The sequence below is a fragment of the Bos indicus x Bos taurus genome, chromosome 4 (assembly GCF_003369695.1).
Source record: "Bos indicus x Bos taurus breed Angus x Brahman F1 hybrid chromosome 4, Bos_hybrid_MaternalHap_v2.0, whole genome shotgun sequence".
Lineage (NCBI taxonomy): Eukaryota > Metazoa > Chordata > Mammalia > Artiodactyla > Bovidae > Bos > Bos indicus x Bos taurus.
Genome location: NC_040079.1, coordinates 25,905,539 through 25,924,087, shown reverse-complemented (window position 1 = coordinate 25,924,087; position 18,549 = coordinate 25,905,539). Strand labels below are relative to the sequence as shown.

General features: G+C 41.7%; 1 protein-coding gene across 1 annotated transcript; it reads right to left on the bottom strand.

Moving 5' to 3' along the window:
* Positions 1-1,349: 1,349 nt before the first annotated feature.
* ZC3HC1 (zinc finger C3HC-type containing 1) lies at positions 1,350-17,541 on the bottom strand. Its single transcript, XM_027539004.1, has 10 exons — positions 17,165-17,541; positions 15,111-15,222; positions 11,432-11,582; positions 10,807-10,890; positions 8,051-8,178; positions 6,610-6,764; positions 5,388-5,631; positions 4,845-5,057; positions 4,170-4,376; positions 1,350-1,791 (listed from the first exon to the last, which is right to left on the bottom strand). Exons 1-10 carry the CDS (start codon positions 17,308-17,310, stop codon positions 1,723-1,725), a joined length of 1,509 nt encoding a protein of 502 aa, XP_027394805.1. The 5' UTR covers positions 17,311-17,541; the 3' UTR covers positions 1,350-1,722.
* Positions 17,542-18,549: the final 1,008 nt, after the last annotated feature.

The window sequence follows — 18,549 nt, the reverse complement described above, 5'->3', positions numbered from 1 at the left end:
GACTTAAGTTTCTTAAATGATATCAAGTCTATCCAAAATTTGCTTCCATTTGTAATTTTAAAAAATCCCACAAAGCCAAAAATAGTATGGAACTCTATTTTAAAGAAGAGTAAAAATCTTTTTTTGGTGGGAGGTATAAATTAAAATTATAATATAAAGACTCAAAAGAAATACCCACATTATTATAATCTGAAACTTAGGCTTGTAGTCCATTTGAATACCTTGTGTTAATGTCTCAACACTATTCCTTAAGAAATTGTGACCTAGAGGCGATGAGCTTCTAGTGAGCAGACTTCTACAGTCACTAGTCAGCAGATGGCTTCCCATCCTAGGCCAGAAGTCTCATTACTAGAACATTACAAAGTTACCTGTTAACCAAACTCTAAGGGGACCATGGAGAATGAACAGTCAAGCCATTCATCAGTGCCAAAGGCAAAGGAGTGCCCCTAGAAAAATAACTTGGAAGCAACCTCTACCAGTCTTACCCACTGATGGAAGCTTAAGAGCAAATTCAACGCTATGTACCCTCTTTGAAAGTCAGGATTGAAAAAAATAACAGATTTAAAATCTAACATACATGAAAAAAAGGGGGCTGTCCTTTAGACTAAAGAGATTTATGCAATCCATTATTTTTTGAATTGGATACTGCTATGGACAAATCAAATGTAAAGGACATTTTGGGAACAACTGGAAATTTTGTATATGGACTGAGTATTAGATGATATTAAGGGTTTATTTTGTTGGGAGCAATACATAGAAAAAAATTTTTTATTTTAGAGATATAAAGTTTAGCATGGGTGGAGTATTATATTACATACTATGTTCCTAGAATACTTCAGTATAAAAGAAGTGAGTTATAAAACCAACCTACTGCAGCTACTAAAAGAAAATATGACATCTGGCAGAATACCTAGTTTCCTTCATGGTTGCTCTCTCGGTGGGTAGTCTCTTTAGTTGGGGCAGGTCAGGGTCAACTTCTCCACCCTGGAGACAACTCCCCACCAGCAGTGAAAGAGCCCTGGGGAGCCCCACGCAGGGAGCCTTGCATGGAGGGGGTCTTTTGAAGAGCCTTCCTCCCTTCGGCATCTCTCATTCTCGTTATTATCAAGTGAAGGGAGAAAGCCATGAGCTTACCATTCACTATAACGCATCAGGAGGTCTGGTGATGCAGGAGACAATGTCTTGTCTCTGTTCAGGAATACCTCTTTGACTAGAACCACAGATAAACTCCAGGCTTTGCAGCCAATCTGAAAACTAAAATTTTGGCTTTGTTTACTGCTCCACTGTAGTAGTTTTCTCAGTCTCAGCTTCCTTTATATCAGCCCATTAGACAAGGAGGAAAATAGTTCTCCAACTGTAAGAATCTTAACAAATGTTTTATTAACACACACTTACATATTCCTGGGACATAAGAGTCTTCAAAACACTGCCCCGACCTCAGACACGAAACCCGCTCAAGGCTGGGGTCCTCTCTGGAGTTCTGGAATCGTGCACTCCTTTGCTAGAGCCAGGCTCGCCCCACCTCTCCTGCCCGCATCCCTGTGCTGCAAACAGATTTCCTCCTGTCAGATGCAGGTGGTGACACACGTCCGCAAGGGCAGGGGCTCCTCGTGATTAAACCAGAATGGAGAAAACCTTAGCATCAGCTGCTCAAAAAGGAATTTAGGCTTTATTTTTCAAAGCCACTCATTCCACTTCTCTGCAGGAAGGGCTGGGATATCTTCAGGATGAGCACAGAGATTCCCACTGCCGGAATATTCGGAATACCTTCCTTGATTTCTCAGAGAGACTCTGTAGATAGAAAAGTTCATTATTAGAGATTAAATTCCTTTACAGAGACAAAGGGTAATAGCTTTAAGATGTGGTCTGTAAATTTCTCCCACGATGATCTAGATATGTCTAGGAGTAAATAAAACAAGTTAATTGTATACAGTGCTATACACAAAGTGAAAGTGAAAATCGCTCAGTCATGTCTGCCTCTTTGCGACCCCTGCACTATACAGTCCACGGAATTCTCTAGGCCAGAATATCGGAGTGGGTAGCCTTTCCCTTCTCCAAGGGATCTTCCCAATCCAGGGGTCAAACCCAGGTCTCCCGCATTCAAAGAGGATTCTTTACCAGCTGAGCCACAAGGAAAGCCCAAGAATACTGGATTGGGTAGCTAAAAGCTGGACTAAGAATCAAACAGCTTGAGTCTGCTGTGATACCACTGCTAACACACTCGGCGCTTCAACAATACGGCTTATGTCCTCCTCCAAGCATCCGCATGTGTCCTCATCTTTGTATGAGAGAGAGCATGACACGTGTGACCCGCCATCAGTGTAGCACCACACACTTTGCACTGACTTCTCATCTGTGATGCTGAACTGGCCCTGTGAACAAGGATTCATATTCATAAGATGCCTAGCTGGTACTCATGGAATAATCTAAGGTTGAGGAATGAAACAAAGTTAAATGACTCTGAAGAGTTTAAGCTATGACCTTGGCCTTCTCAGTTTCCTGTTTTCGCCAGCAGAGCTAATAATAGGAAGAATCTCACTGCCACTTGATCATGCCTGCGAAGTGATCTGAGATTCTGAGAAATGGTGTTACAGGGAGACAAAACAGTTCACTGAAAGATAAAAGTTCTCAGGGAAGCAGAACACTTGGTTCCCTCTGCCTTGGAGAGTCACAGATGAGCACAGGGTCTCGGTGAGAGCACAAACACATCTAACAAGATAACCCACAAAGTTCCCTCCAACGTCTGACAGAAGATGACATTTTCACTGTTTCCTTATCCTCTGTGGCTGAATGTCTTAATAAAGCTCTAGGAGGGCAAAGTTTGAACTCTTACTCGTGACTGAGGGCAATTTAGTTAATACAGTGACAAAATTGAAAGAAATTTAAGTTGGAAAACAGTGTAAACTTTTTTCTAGCTTCAAGATCCTTTACAGGAGAGCCTCTTAAATTTTATAATTCCCAGTCACACAACAGCTGTGGGGAATCTTAACAGACAAGTTGCCAAAACAGACCTTCAAACTCCTGGAACTCAGGGCCACTTATAAGGCCAAATTTTCCCACTACCAAAAAAAAAAAGCCCCGTGGGGTTTCCAGTTAGCATAACAGTGACAGAGGGGAGTTAATTAGAACTGCCATACATTTTTTCATGAGGATCCAGGCAAAAGAACTCATGCAAAGACAGACCTAATCTCTCCCATTTGCAAGGTGGGCCAAAACATTTGTCTTCAGATTGCTTTATGTATTTCCAAGGTTTTAAACTGGAAAAATGCAGGGTTTTTAATTTTTTTTGGCAAAAACTTGGAAAACCATCACCTGCATATTTACTAAGGGTATGAATGTACATTCTTGAGCTTTTAGCATCACAGCAGCTCCCTCCAGTGGAATCCTATAACCCTACAAAACCATGAATCTGGGAATGCTTCTGATAAACAGCTGCTGGCAAGTATTATTTTACTTTGTCCTTGGAGGGAACAGAAGTCAGAAATTACTATATTTGTATCAAGCAGGTGACATGGCAAATTTGGAAATGAGCCAGCAAAGGAAAGAGAATGCAGTTTTAATGATTCCTTAATGCCCACCGTCCTCTCGCTTCCATATTTGGCATAGAGCAAATGCTTGAGTTGCTTTCTCAGCTTTCGTGACTGGTTTGCTTTTACCCACAAGCGGAACCAGCAGCAGTCATTCGTGTGATGGCAGCTGAGGGTCAGTACACAAGCCTGGGGCCTCGGAACACAGGCAAAGTAAGGTGCCCGCCATGAGGAATGAAGTTGTGCTCATGGTAGCAGAGCACAGAGCTCCGTGCAGACAGCTACGTTAACGGGCCAGGGCTCCAAGTCCAAGAGACAGCAACTCAGGTGGAAAAAGCAGCTGCTCTGCAACACGAGGCTGGAGCAGCGGCCTGTTACCTCTTGCTGTTTCTCTCTCTCTTTTCTACTTCGAGTCATCTAAGTAGAAAAGACAAAGTATTTATCAGAATTTGGTGGAATGCCAAATGCTAAACTGCAGAAACACTGAACCAGTCCCGTGTTTGTTCTCTAGGATGAACCCAGACTGAGTCCATCTTGACTTGCGAAAACTGAGGGCAGGCAGGGTGCTAATTATAGGAACAGCCTCTTCTCATCTCATAAACAGCAAGCGCTGCACATGATCAGGGCAACGGCTTATCTCACCATGGAGTCGGTTTCAGCGGGCTGGTTAGACTGTTTGTGGGCCAAGAGGATGTTCAGCACTGCCTTCCAGCCTGGCTCTGCCGGAGTGCTGGCATCCACCTCCGTGCCACCATTCTCCTTGGTTTCTTTGCCGAGTGTGATGTTCACCCAAGGGCACCAGTCTCTATGCTGAGACGTGGGATCAAAGAAGCTTCGGGAAGAGGCGTCCTGAGGAAGGAGGCAGAGCAGTCAGTGTTAAAGAAGGGCAGACACTGTGTAAGTTCAGGGAGGCGCTGCTCTAAGTCATAAAATTCAGAATCTCATGACGCTCACATTTCTAGTTTTATGTTCTCCTTTAAACTCTGCCCATCTACTTCCCTCTCATTTTAAAAATCCCTTCACTCCCTTTGTGTTAAACCACAACTTATCAGGTCTGTTCCCCTTTCTCACTACTGTCCCTTGGGCTAGACAAATTTATCATGTCTCCAGTAGCCATCCCAAAGAAACAAAAGGCAAAACCCTGAATTTTTATTCCCCTCTCTAGTCACCCAACTGTCCCATCTTTAAACTTATTCCCACAGCCTCCTACAGCCGCAGGACCAGGCTCGGCTCGCGCCTGCTTCTCCACGCTGTATACACGGTGAGGGCTCGCATGCGGCCGTGCTCAGGGACCTCCAAGCATGCAGGTGGGCTCACCAAGCTGCTGGAGGAGCAGAGGCGAGCCCGTTTGGCTTTTCGAAGAGGACTAGATGGCACTTCCAGGCCGGCGCTGTCTCCTGTTCCCATACTGCGGGTCACTGGGCGGGTTCTGGTGGCAGGGCTAGCAGCCTCCAGCTCTGGACGGTCCACAGGACTGGAGGAGTCCCCACTCCGAGTTCTGGAGACGATGGGACCTGGGCTCTTTTCAGCCTGAAGGAAAGGGGAGATGTTGGACAATGAAATTAATGACTATGGTCAGGAGAAATATTTCTAGAAGTATGTGAAAGCTAACATTTATTTTTTTTAACATTTTAAAAACTATAAAATTTAGTTTCTGAACTATGTAACCGAACTCTTCAAAGAATAACAGATTTCCATACACAATAATGAATTTAGCATCTCCAGTGCAACTAATGAATAAAACCATTCTATGGTATTCTGATCAATTAATCTAAGTTAATATCCAATTTTTCATCAACATTTTTGGTAAGAATGATGTTTTTAAAAAGTCCACCCCAAACAAGCCAAAGGAGTCTATACCTGCTCTGAGCCTGGGGAAAAGATGGTATCCTGGCTCCGAGTCACCATCCTGCGAGGAGACTCGGGCACCAGAGGGGAGCGCTCTGGCCGGCCCTCAGATCCCGGGACGGGGGAAGGGGTCAGGCCCAAGGAAGCATCCAGGTCGGTCATGGACGACTCGATCTGCTGAAAGCCCCAGAGCCCCACCTTCCTCATACACTGTGAACAAGTTATCAGGGAGAGCTGCATGGGTTCCAACAAAGAACTATGTGAGAAAAGAAAAGAGAGTGGGTTTCCTCAGAAGGTAACACTGCCAAGGGACTAAGCATGATGATTTGTGAGTATGTTCCATCTCATCAAACAAATCTCTGGGCGGTCCAATGGCCTGGGGACCACCTCCTCTCAGGGCCCCTATCCTCCAATCTCAGCACCTAACTTCATCACCTGTTATGAATTTCCTATAGGAAGATCTAGGGGTCTTAGTGTGCCGTCTATGGCAAGATTATTTTAAAGATGAAAGTGTTAAGTCACTCAGTTGTGTCCGACTCTCTGTGATGCCATGGATTGTAACCTGCCAGGATCCTCTGTCCATGGGATTCTCCAGGCAAGAATACTGGAATGGGTAGGCATTCCCTTCTCCAGGGGATCTTCCCGACCCAGGGATCAAATCCAGATCTCCTGTGTTACAGGCAGATTGTTTACTGTCTGAACCACCAGGGAAGCCCCATTTTAAAGATATGTTTTATAAATTTCTCATGTCCCTTTTAAAAGTTTTTCCCTATAAAAGAATAGTCCTTAATGTACCAAAGAAAGCATATTTAAAGTAAATCAAAATTGGTCTGACAGTCTTGTCTCAGAAGGATTCTGTGCCAAACTGAGCAGCTGGAATGGAAACACCAAGTTGGGGCCTAGAGGATTCAGCTGGTGCTTCCTTGGTAGATTTCATCAATTAAACTGATTTTTCCTTTCTAAAACTGGAAAGGAGCTTCACTGTTTACAGGAACACAAATTTCCTACTGGGAAGTGACAGTAAAAGAAACAAAGTTCAGGTGTGTTCACGAATTCCTGAGTTCTCATTCTGGTTTGGTTGCTAATTCTTACTATCCCTCTTCCACCCACTTAGGTTTTCTCTGTCACTGCCTTTCTCACACAAATACCACGTGATCTACAAATGTTAAGAGTAACTGATATACATGGGTATATAGTGTCATCACGGTTTATGTCCCCAGGCACATTCGCTAACCTACACGCCCAGCCACACACAGAGAGAATACAGGCAGTGACGTGCACTTGGATGTCTGAGCCTAATTTGGTTGCAGTTTTTCTCTCATCAGTCCGGTGATCAAGTTCATCTTCAAGCAGGTGCAGGAGAAGACTGATCTTGTCTTCTGTCAAGCACTACAAAGGAACCAACATGAAAGACTTACACAAATTTCAACCACCATGAACAGAAGCCATAGATAATGATGCATCTAGATGGTACAAGGCAAAAGTCATGGAAAAAATGATAAACACAAAGACAATTCTCTTCACTCAGGTAGACTTACTTCTAGCAGAGGCTAAGGTATCCACAGGCACTTCGTGACCTGCCCGGGGTCTGCTGTGAGAAAGGGAACAGTTTTCCTGGAACTACCTCATCTTTTCTTAGTACCAACTTGCTTTCAAATTACCAACTCCATATTTTCTCTGAAATCTGTAAACCAAGTAACGACTATCACTTATATCTTGCCCTGACACTGAATTTACTTTATTTTTGGATGTGCTGGGCCTTTGTTGCTTCCTGGGCTTCTCTCTAGTTGCAGTGTGCCGGCTGCTCACTGCAGTGGCTTCTCTTGATGTGGAGCACGGGCTCCATGGCATGTGGGCTTCAGTTGTTAAAGCATGTAGGCTCACGATAGTTGTGGCTCCTGGGTTCTACAGCATAGGCTCAATAGTTGTGGCACGTGGGCTTAACTATTGCACGTCATGTGGGATCTTCCTGGACCATGGATCAAACCTGTATTTCTTGCATTAGCAGGTGGATTCTTTCTCTCTGAGCCACCAAGGAAGCCCTGAATTTGCTTTTGACACAACAGAAGAGCTTGCCAGAATCTTTACTTTTGTTCCAAGAATAATACAGAACCATGACACAGTGAATAAAATTTGCCTTGGCTAGGGACAAATGGACATTTATAACAGGCATCAGATGTTTATAGTCTGATGCTAAAATACATAACAGCTTCTCAATTGAAGAAACAAAATAATAGCTTCTATTTCCTTAAAGTCTGTCTTGATAGAATAATCACACGATGACAAACGGGACAGTAAATGTTCAAAGTACAGATGGGCCAAAGCATTTCAAAATTTCTGTTTACAAGGGAGAAGGGAGTTTATAACTTTTCTAACACTTTCCTTGGAAAATGGTATGCAATAAGCCATATGAAGCCACATTTCAGTATCTTCTGTTAAGTAACAAATTGAGATAAAATTGAATTTATGCCACTTAGAGCATCATATCTAAAAGTGTAAATAGAACTCATTTATTTAAACCCTCAAGTCACCTTTCCAGTAGAGATTGGAAAAGGTCAGCTGAGAGACAAACAAGTAGTTCTCTTCTTAGCTATCTTCATCCTCTGGTCATTAAAAGAAATGCTTCATGCTGGTGACAACTGAAGGCCACTGCATGCTAGCCAAGAAAAACTCACCATAGTTTTTAAGTCCTCTGGCCTCAAGGAAGGAAGCTGGAGGTCCAAGTGACAAAGGCTTTGAAAACGATCTAGGAATTCACTAACAAGAACAGTGGGCTCATCCAATGGCAACATTCCAAATCGATCTGTGGAAATAGTAAACTGAAGATATACTGGTGCAAATTACTTTTAAGAAGAAAGCATGCATAGGGCAGCAGGGGAAATGTAAAATGGATGATATTTGATGATATTAAGAAATTACCGATTTTTTTTGGATAGGGCTGGGATGATACTTTTGTGATTGTTTTATTTTTTGGCTGCACTGTGGGGCATGCAGGATCTTAGTTCCCTGACCAGGGATTGAACCTGTACCCTCTGCATTGGGAGTGTGGAGTCTTAACCAATGGACCACCAGGGAAGTCCCTGTGATTATATTTAGAAAGCAGAGTCTCAGGAAAGGTTTATCAGAAGTAGTCAGGTCTTAGCTGAACTGGAAAGACCAACAACAATGTGTAAAAGTAAAGCCCTAAGGGACAGCATGTGTGGGGAATTTTAAATAGTTTCTCAGACTTGGAACACACTATTCCTCTGGGGAGCTGAGTCGAAGAGAAGGTTAAAGTATAGACAGCAGTCAGGCCATAATTTTATTAATGTATGTTGATGAGAAACTACTGGAAGATTTTTTTAAAGGAAAAATATATAGAATATATGCACTAGTTTAGAGACTAAGGGGTTAGCCTAGATGCAAAGAAATAAGCTTAGCAGACAGTGGGGTGATCTGAAGTAGTAATCCCTCTAAGATATCAGTGGCACAAGGATGGAGAGAAGGAGCATCCATGTGGAATGAAGGAAAATGAACAGAGGCCTGTGGGACCTGATCAAGCACACCAACAGCTGCATAATGGAAGACCCAGAAGGGGCAGGAACAATATTTGAAGAAATATGATCTGAAAACTTCCCAAATTTGATTAAAAACATTAATCTGTACATCCAAAAGCTCAAAATCTGTGTAAGCAGAGAAAGAGCCACTATGCTAGAGTAAGTAGGAAGTGTACCAAGAATGAAAGCTTGATTAACACCTGTGATGACATGTAACTTGGTGAAAAGGGTGTTCAAGTTACAGTCACACACAACAATAATGTAGAAAGAGGGTCTGACAGGAGGTTCTAAAATGAATAAGCCAGTGTTCCCAAAGGGAGAATCAACTAGATAAACACTATTCCTCAGCTCTCAGATTAACATTTTAGATGGTTCTACCAACTATAAAGCTTCAAGCCTGCTACATATGCCAACATGGATTAATTTCAAAAAAGCTGACTCCCCCTATGAAGGATAGGTTGTAGAATATATACAGAATGATAACATTTATAGAAAAATGTAAAACAAATAAATAGTACCATATACACTGCCTCTAGATACTTGAAAATGTTGTCGATACAGAAACCATGTAACAAATCATGGTCACTAAATTCACGATAGTAGTTATTGCAGGACAGGGAGGCAGGGAATGAGGCTGGGGAGGACTACACAGCTGTATTTGTAATTCTTCCTGATCAACAGAAAGAATGCAAGGTGGGTGTTTACAAGGGTAGCAAAATGTAGTAATTGGTGAGGTTGAGTGGTAGATACAGAGATGCTTCTTATATTACTATTTACATTTTTTTAATACTTGAAACACTAAAATTTTAGAAATTACTTAAAAAGTTAAAAATAAAACAAAGAGACACTTTCTATGGGTCCAAAGAGTTTTGTCTCTGGTCTTGGTGAGTCCCCCAGAAGGCTGTGCTCTTGAGGCTTTACTCAACAATATGCCTCCGAGACCAGCAAAATATAAACAAGTACCACTTGAGACTACATTTTGGGCTCCCTTGTTTTGAAGAGCTTTATGCACACATGAGTGGTTTCTGATTCAAGAGAAAGGGCGTACTGCCACAGCTCTTCCACGGGAAGCTCGAGAGGAGCCTGCACCTGGCCTCTCCATACTCCTTATGGCGGGGGAGTCCTTGGCTGTGATAGCCTTTGTTGTTGTTGTTTGGTCACTAAGTCATGTCCGACTCTTTTGTGACCCATGGACTGTAGCCTGCCAGATTCCTCTGTTCATGGGATTTTTCCAGGCAAGAATATGGGAGTGAGTTGCCATTTCCTCCTCCGGGGGATCTTCCCAACCCAGGGCTCGTCTCTGGAGTCTCCTGTATGCAGGTGGGTTCTTTACCGCTGGGCCACCTGAGAAGCCCCTGTGATACCTTCACTTCAGTGCTACTGATACATTGTGCTGTTTTACTGTCATAAACTGGAGATTTATAATCACTCTCATGTGCAGTCCTGTGAGTCTTCCTTAGCAAATGAACCTGTTATCTGCCACCATTAATGCCATTAGTGTACCAGGAGGCCTGGGTAGAACATGGGGCTGGTTTGCTACGTAAGAAAGGCAGAGTTTGAAATCAGATAAAACCACTGTTATGGCTCCTCACTAGTTGGTTTTAAGATTTCTGATTCTCAGTTTCCTTACCTAAGAATCAGATTGATAATATCTACCTCCCAGGGCCCCTGCAAGGATTAAACAGGATAACGTAGGCATAGTTTAATCTCTGTCATGTCAAATGCATTTAATAAAATAATGACGTAAGAATAAATTAATGTCAGTGCTTCTTGTAAAGCACAAATAGAAAGGAGGAAAGAGAAACTTCAAAGACTAGATTTTTACAAAGAAATAGACAATACTAGAAATGCAATGACCAAAGAGATGATAATGGGGAAATGCTGGGAATAAGTACCTGGAGAGGGGCTGTCTGGCCAGAAACAGAACTTCTCATGGGCAGTACATAAGGCTTTCTTCAGCTCAGCACATCGCTCCTTATCTGAAACCCATACAGGTAACAATGCCTTAAAAAACACTATCACAGATTCAAAATCCAATGGCCAAGAGCTTTTAAGAGTATAGATACAACTAAAAATAAAAATAACTAAGGCAATTTTTAAAGATATGAAATATTAGTAACTGCATCATCTTAATATTTGTCACAAGTTTTAAATCAAGATTCTAAGACCAGTTAACAAGGAGCTATTATGTATCTTTATAAGGCAGATCATTAAAAAATGTGAGCCTTCATTAATGCCCTGTTTCTGAGCCTAAAGTATAAATTTCAGAATCCTAACATAAACATACTGCTGCTAGTTTCCCAGAATGCATACAGACAGGTTCACTCTAAAGTAGCTGAGCTTTAAAAAAAAAAGTAATGACTGAAGCTAATAATTAAGGTGAAGAAAATCACAAATTTACCTTGTTATATATAGAAGGATACATTCTTTGATCAAACACAAGTGGCTAGTCTTTTCAGAAAAGCTAGCATAGATATCTTTTGAACTTGGAGAAAAACGTAATTTGTACTTTATACTTACATCTGTCAAAATCAAAAGCTGGTTGTAAAGTGGCACAGAGGAAAGCCTGACAGCTGGAGCACTTCAGCATATCACATTCAACTGTGACCCAGCCGTATTTTGCACAGACCAGTGGAGACAGCTCAGAGGGCTTGCCTGCCCATTTCAGAGAGTATTCATGTTAAGAAAAACATGACTACATTAAAATGAGTAAGTCAGAAATGAAAACTTTAATTCACTCTTAGTATAGTTAGGAATAAACACATTCAGAGGGAAAGCTATGGGAAGCCCTATATATTTTATATGCTTAAAATGTTTTTTATTATCAGTTGTGGGATGGAGTCGGAGAAGGCAATGGCACCCCACTCCAGTACTCTTGCCTGGAGAATCCCATGGATGGAGGAGCCTGGTAGGCTGCAGTCCATGGGGTCGCTAAGAGTCGGACACAACTGAGTGACTTCACTTTCACTTTTCACTTTCACGCACTGGAGAAGGAAATGGCAACCCACTCCAGTGTTCTTGCCTGGAGAATCCCAGGGACGGGGGAGCCTGGTGGGCTGCCGTCTATGGGGTCACACAGAGTCGGAGGCGACTGAAGCAACTTAGCAGCAGCAGCAGCAGCCTTGGTGGTCTAGTGTTTGGGAGTCCATCTGCCAATGATGGAGACACAGGTTTGACCCCTGGTCCAAGAAGATCTCACATGCTATAGAGCAACTAAGCCCGAGGTCCACAACTACTGAAGCCCGAGTACCCAAGAGCCCGTGCTCTGCAACGGAAGCCACCACAATGACAAGCCTGTGCACTGCAACGAAGAGTAGCCCCTGCTTGCTACAACTAGAGAAAACCTGCATACAGCAATGAAGACCCACTGCAGCCATAAATAAATACAATAAAATAAAAAAAAAATTCTAAGGATTTGAAAACACTAGCGAAAGTACCCGAATTTGCCTGAGCAACAGGGGATGGTGAAGGTCAAACAACAGAAATATTTATCACTCCTCTGTACTGCTGCTTTTACCTTCTGAAGAATAAAGTCAGTAAAATTAAAAATATTCATTATTCATCCCTGCCCTAAATTTGACTGTTATATATTAATGTGTGTAGGTGGTATGTGTGTTTTAAATAGGCCGAGAGCATTAAGAGCATCTACAGTATGGGAAAAATAAAATCATTTATTGATCTTTAACATTCAACACTCGGTTTTTTCTGTTTACCTACGGAGCTCTTGTTTTACAGAGCACACACACACAAAAAGGAGAAAACATGAAAGTTGCAGGAAAGTTCTGTATTTTTACAAGGGACATTGGAAATTGAAAACATTTTAATAGCAGCAAAAGGACTGAAGGCTAGAAATAGAATCTAGATATAAATGTTAAAGGAGTTTGAATTCTGTAGAATAAAAGAAGGAAACAACAAAATTCTGTGAAGCAATTATCCTTCAATTAAAAACTAAATAAATTTTTTTTAAAAAGTCAGAGAATCACTTAACTAGCTTAGGTCAAATAAATAATTATCATATCAAAGTGGCAATCAAATTAAATTCACTGAGAACAAAAAATAACAAAATGAAATAATTTTTAAATGCTGTATCAATATTAGGAATTAATCCAAGGAACAGCAGTACAAGGATGGTTAAAATACTTTCTCCTTCCTGAACAATTTAGTCCTAAAGCCACCAGGGGGTGCAAGGCAGAGGAATAAGCCAGGAGGGTGAGGGAGACAGCTCAGGGCAAGGCATCAAAGCCGAAGTAAAGAGGGAGTCCCCATAGAGGGGGAAGTTGGAGCACCCTGGGGTGCTGTAGCCAAGCCGCCCACTCACCAAATCAGGGGCACCTGGAATTTCAAAATATATAATAATAGTAATGGATTAAAATCCATTGAATAAAAAAGGAAATCAGAGACCAAGCTACTACAAACAAGTAAGTTACATACAGTTTGATAAGGAATTATATTTACGTAGTTTCAAAGCACATTCCCACAAAACAGCTTAATTACAAAGGAGGAAAAAGTTATTTTACAACAGTAAACACCCACTTAATCAACTGATCAGAATGATCATCCAGGTAAAGGGGCATATCAAAAGCATGTGCCACCTGACAGGATGCAATGAGAACACAGCATCACAACTTGCGTCTCATCATAACCAAACATCAGACAAATGCAAACTGAGATACGCTCTATAAAATAACTGGCCTATCATCTTCAAAAGTATCAAGGTCATGAAATTCAAAGAAAAACTGAAGATTTTAACTGGATCTTCTTAAGAAGGTTATGATGACAACTGATGGAATGATTATGATGTGAGGGTTAGACGGTGGTAATTTATTATGTGAATTTCCCAATTTTGATGATTTCATTGTGGTTATGTAAAAGAAAGTCATTGTTTGTGGGAAATATTTGGGAGTCATGAGGTGTCACTTTGGCAACTTACTTTCAAGTACTCAAAAGAAGGTTCTTTGTAACCTGTACAACTTTTCTATTAAGTCTGTAATTGCTTTTAAATTAAAAACAGTCTAGCAAATAGGAGAAGGCAATGGCACCCCACTCCAGTACTCTTGCCTGGAAAATCCCACGGACAGAGGAGCCTGGTAGGCTGCAGTCCATGGGGTCGAGAAGAGTCGGATACGACTGAGCGACTTCATTTTTATTTTTCACTTTCATGCACTGGAGACGGAAGTGGTAACCCACTCCAGTGTTCTTGCCTGGAGAAGCCCAGGGACGGTGGAGCCTGGTGGAAGGATGTCTATGGGGTCGCACAGAGTCAGACACGACTGAAGCAACTTAGCAGCAGCAGCAGCAAATAGAAAACAGCAAAAGTGATGTGATGTTGCTTGAGACTAGGTTATAAAAATAATCTAGCTTCTATCTTGCTCTCTCTTGCTTGCTCACTCTGACTGAAGTCTGCTGCCATGTTGTAACTATCCCTGTGAGAGGCCCATGTAGCTCCAGTCAAAAGCCAGTAAAGAACTGAAACCCTCAGTCCAATAGCCATGAAGAAATTAATCTTGCCAACAACATGAGTGAGCTTAGAAGTAGATCCTTTACTAGTCTAGCCCTGGCCAATACTTTGATAACAGTCTGAGAGAGGCCCTGAACCATACGACTCAGCTAAGCTGTACCTAGATTCCTGATCCACAGAAAACGTGAGATAATAAGTGTTTGTGGTTTTAAGCTACTAAGTCTGAGGATAATTTGTTGTGCAACCATGGATAACTTTCAGAGGAAAATCTTGAAAGAGACAGGAAATGTACTGTAGTCTAAAATAATATTAGGTTTGAGCACTAAGAGCCTTACACCATAATTCTGGTTCTACCAGTTACTAGCAAGTTGACCCTGGGTAAATCAAATAATCTACCTGAACTGTTTCCTCTTTGCAAAATGAGATTAAGAATACTTATTTTCATATGTTTAAGATGAAGCTCAAATGTGATAATAAACATGAAAACACTATATACAATGTCAGTTATTATTCCTTTTTCTCTCAGGCTCTTAGTTTTCTCTTCTGTGAAAAAAAAAAAAAGATTAGAAGCCAAATGTCCCTTAATATTTTATGATGTTAATTTTCCTAAAAAAAATTCTTACCAAGTTTAATTCTAAAAATTAAAACATCAGAGTAAGTGGTCTTATTCCTGGAAAAAAAAAAAAACCCAATAATTCAGCAGCAGGAGAACATGCAACTCACACGAACCTAAAAGGATATAGAATATGTTTCCACTCTGCTAAAGAAGGCTTCTTTGCTTGTAGATTCCAACGGAGGTTCTTCTGCTTGGGGTGATCCATTAACTGACTGGAATGTGGCAGATGTGTCCTTCCTAAAATAAAGAGGCAGAACTACTGGTAATCCTTTCAAGGCATCACTTTGCCTAAACATTTTGTATCTGGCTTCTCTGTACATCATAATATCAATCACACCACTCTAGATTTCAAACTTTCTAAACTTTACTTCTCTACTTAACATTTTCAGTAGTTTCACAGAATCCAAATTCTTTAGTCTGGCATTCAAATCTCTTTACAGTTTGGCCATAACTAAGTTTCAAGCAATTTCTACTTCCACCATGCTCTGCTAATCCTGTACTGGTAAACTGTTTTACCTCACTCTCTGGTCTCTGACAGCACTTTGCATAACTTTTGTAAACACAAAACAAGACTCAAGGCTTCTATCCATTATACAACTTGAACCACCTTTCAAATTCAACTCTTTTAACAAGCAGAAAATAAGTTTTTATATTTCTACCTAGATTGATACTTGATACCCACTTTTCCCCCAAAGGAACTAATTTGAAATTTTAAATCTAAGTAAAGATTTTTAGGCTATTTCATGAAAAAATGCAAGGAGAAAAAAACAGCAAAACAATTCTTTTATAATCAATGAAAGGCACTTCAACAGAGCCTGGATAGGGTAAAGGGAAGAACTGTGTTACACAAAAGTAATTTTAATAAAAGTAAGATTACATCAGGCTGTCCCTGGTGGCTCAGCTGGTAAAGAATCCGTCTGCAATGTGGGAGACCTGGGTTCCACCAGTGGGTTGGGAAGATACGCTGGAGAAGGGAACTGCTACCCACTCCAACTGTCTGGCCTGGAGAATTCCATGGACTATACAGTCCATGGGGTCGCGAAGAGTGGGGCATGACTGAACGACTTTCACTTTCAAGATTACATCAATTACTATAACTCAAAAGTAATTTATTCTAAGAATCCTTCTGAGAGTCACAGAGAGCCTTAGGGAGGTTGGATCTTGGAAAAAATTCAGAGGATTCAGAAATCTGGATAGAAAAAAGTGACATTTATTTTAGTAAGCTCTAACTCCTGGGTTTTCATTGGAAGGACTGATGCTAAAGCTGAAACTCCAATACTTTGGCCACCTCATGAGAAGAGTTGACTCATTGGAAAAGACTCTGATGCTGGGAGGGATTGAGGGCAGGAAGAGAAGGGGACGACAAAGGATGAGATGGCTGGATGGCATCACCGACTCGATGCACATGAGTTTGGGTGAACTCTGGGAGCTGGTGATGGACAAGGAGGCCTGGCGTGCTGCGATTCATGGGGTCGCAAAGAGTCGGACACGACTGAGCGACTGAACTGAACTGAAATGCATTTCTTTCCATTATGAATGAAGATAATTTAAAAAAACACAGTAGCACCAGCAGTATCTGTAAACGTCACCATGGAAGTCACAGATATTTTGTCACCACATTATGGTTATTGCGTATGTTCTGAAATACCATTTATGCTTAACACTACCTCAAAATTACAGTAGACAACATATCTACTACTAATAATTAAGCGTTTTACTGCATCACTTTTTAAATCTTTTACTTCCTTACTTTGCATTCCAAAGTAAGTGGTATCTTTTATAATCCTATGTATTTACTTCATGTATTGAAAAATATAACTTTCTGAGGTGTTCATAAACTTTACCAGGCCGCCAAAAGTGTCTAAGACTTTAAAAAGGTTAAGAAGTCCAACCAAAAGGAATCGGGTGCGCATTTTTAGTTAGCGGTCCTTTTTTTTCCTCCCGCCCCGCTTAAAAAAAGAAAAAATCTGCTTAAGGCAAAATTGCGCCCGCGGTGTGGGATCCAGTATCTCCTGAGTAGAAGATTAAAGGCGACAAGGCGAAGTAATCCCAGTCTCTTCAAGACCCGGGTCGAAGCCACCCCCACCGCCTGAGTTACAGACCCAGGTATCTATCCCCTCTGCTCCGAGTCCCCCAAACCCTCTTCAATTTGCCGTCGCCAGACACAGGCTGCACTCACGCTTCGGCGCCTCCCTCTTCTGGGGCAATTCCCTCATCTATCAGCTGCCGGACTTTTTGGGGAGTCCCTTCTGGAGAGCGAACAACCGCACTCCAATTCTTTTCGACCCCCGCAGTAAAGGAAGTCCCCTCACTGGGCGCCGCCATCTTGGTCCGTGACCGAGTTACTTCCCCGCGGGTGTGAAGGCTCAGGAACTTCCGTTCTGGGCGGTTAAGATCGTTCTTTGGCTTCCCGCTTGTTAGCCCGAGAGACCTGTGGGGCCTCACCGCGGGGCCCAGCGCTTCTTGGCCACGTTAGAAGGAAGCAAATTCTCGTTTTAGAGCGAGCTAGGGACTTCTCTGGAGGTCCAGTGGTTAGGACTCCGCGTTTCCATTGAAGGGGGCGGGTTCAGATCCCCGGTCGCAGGAACTAAGATCCCGCGTGATGTGCAGCGTGGTCCCCCTCCCAACGCCCCCCCCCCCCCCCCAAAAAAAAAAACCACAACGAGATAGACCCTCGCGGGAGGGCTCTGGTTAAATACGAAGTTTAATCGTTTCTTTTAGGTACGAGCATATCTGGGTTGATAGGTTTTTAGAGCGCCGAGTTCAGCAGGGGTGAGGTGCTCGATTTAGTCTTAAGGTAATTAACTGATAAAGTTTAAAAGTTTTAACTCATAAGTTTAAAAAGGTTTAACTCAAGGTTTAAAATATTTAACTCAAAAGGTTTAAAGTTGTATCTTTTTACATGTGGCAGAATGGCGACTTGAGAGTAAATAATTTCGAATTCTTCTTAGAAACAGTGTTATGGGTGGATTTAGAAGTTTCCAGTATTTGCCATCATTGAACACTTCTTCCCTGCTTTGTCCAAAAAATGTTTAATGAGGGTGTTCTACTGACGCTGTGCTCAGCGATGGCAATGACAGCAGTGAATAAAAGAGACATAGTTCTTAGTGGAGTTAGACATTAAAAAAAAAAAGTTTTCGTGAACTTTTGAAATTAAAAGTGCTTCAAAGAAATACCAAGGGTATAAAGGACCTAATTCAGTCTGCAGATTGTCCTGAGAGCATCAGTGCCGGAATTAAAATAGATGAGATGGTGGAAAAGAGAAATACACAGACTCTTAAGAGGAAAAAAAAAAGACTGATATGAGTGAGCAATAGGCAAAGTTGAAAGTGGAACCACTCCGACCCTTCTAGCTCACTTTCTGTGGGCTCCTAACTCCAATAATGTTTCCACCCACCAGGACTTTTACCTATGGCTCTAAGTCTTTCCACTGATCCTAACTAACTCCACCACCTGTCCTATTTCTTCTCTTCTTAGCCAACTTTAGTTCATTGCCAATCATTATTATCATTCCTTTGCAAAATTTGAATGTGGACTGATAGTTAATATTAAAAACTTATTGCT

What these genes read in the sequence shown, in the direction of transcription:
- ZC3HC1 (XM_027539004.1), bottom strand. Translation starts at nt 17,310, where the DNA reads ATGGCGGCGCCCAGTGAGGGGACTTCCTTTACTGCGGGGGTCGAAAAG. An exon ending in GCCAGACAGCCCCTCTCCAG is followed by an intron (nt 8,179 to 10,806) that starts GTACTTATTCCC and finishes CTATTTCCACAG; the next exon opens with ATCGATTTGGAATGTTGCCA. An exon ending in GTGTGTGGCTGGGCGTGTAG is followed by an intron (nt 5,632 to 6,609) that starts GTTAGCGAATGT and finishes TTTCTCACATAG; the next exon opens with TTCTTTGTTGGAACCCATGC.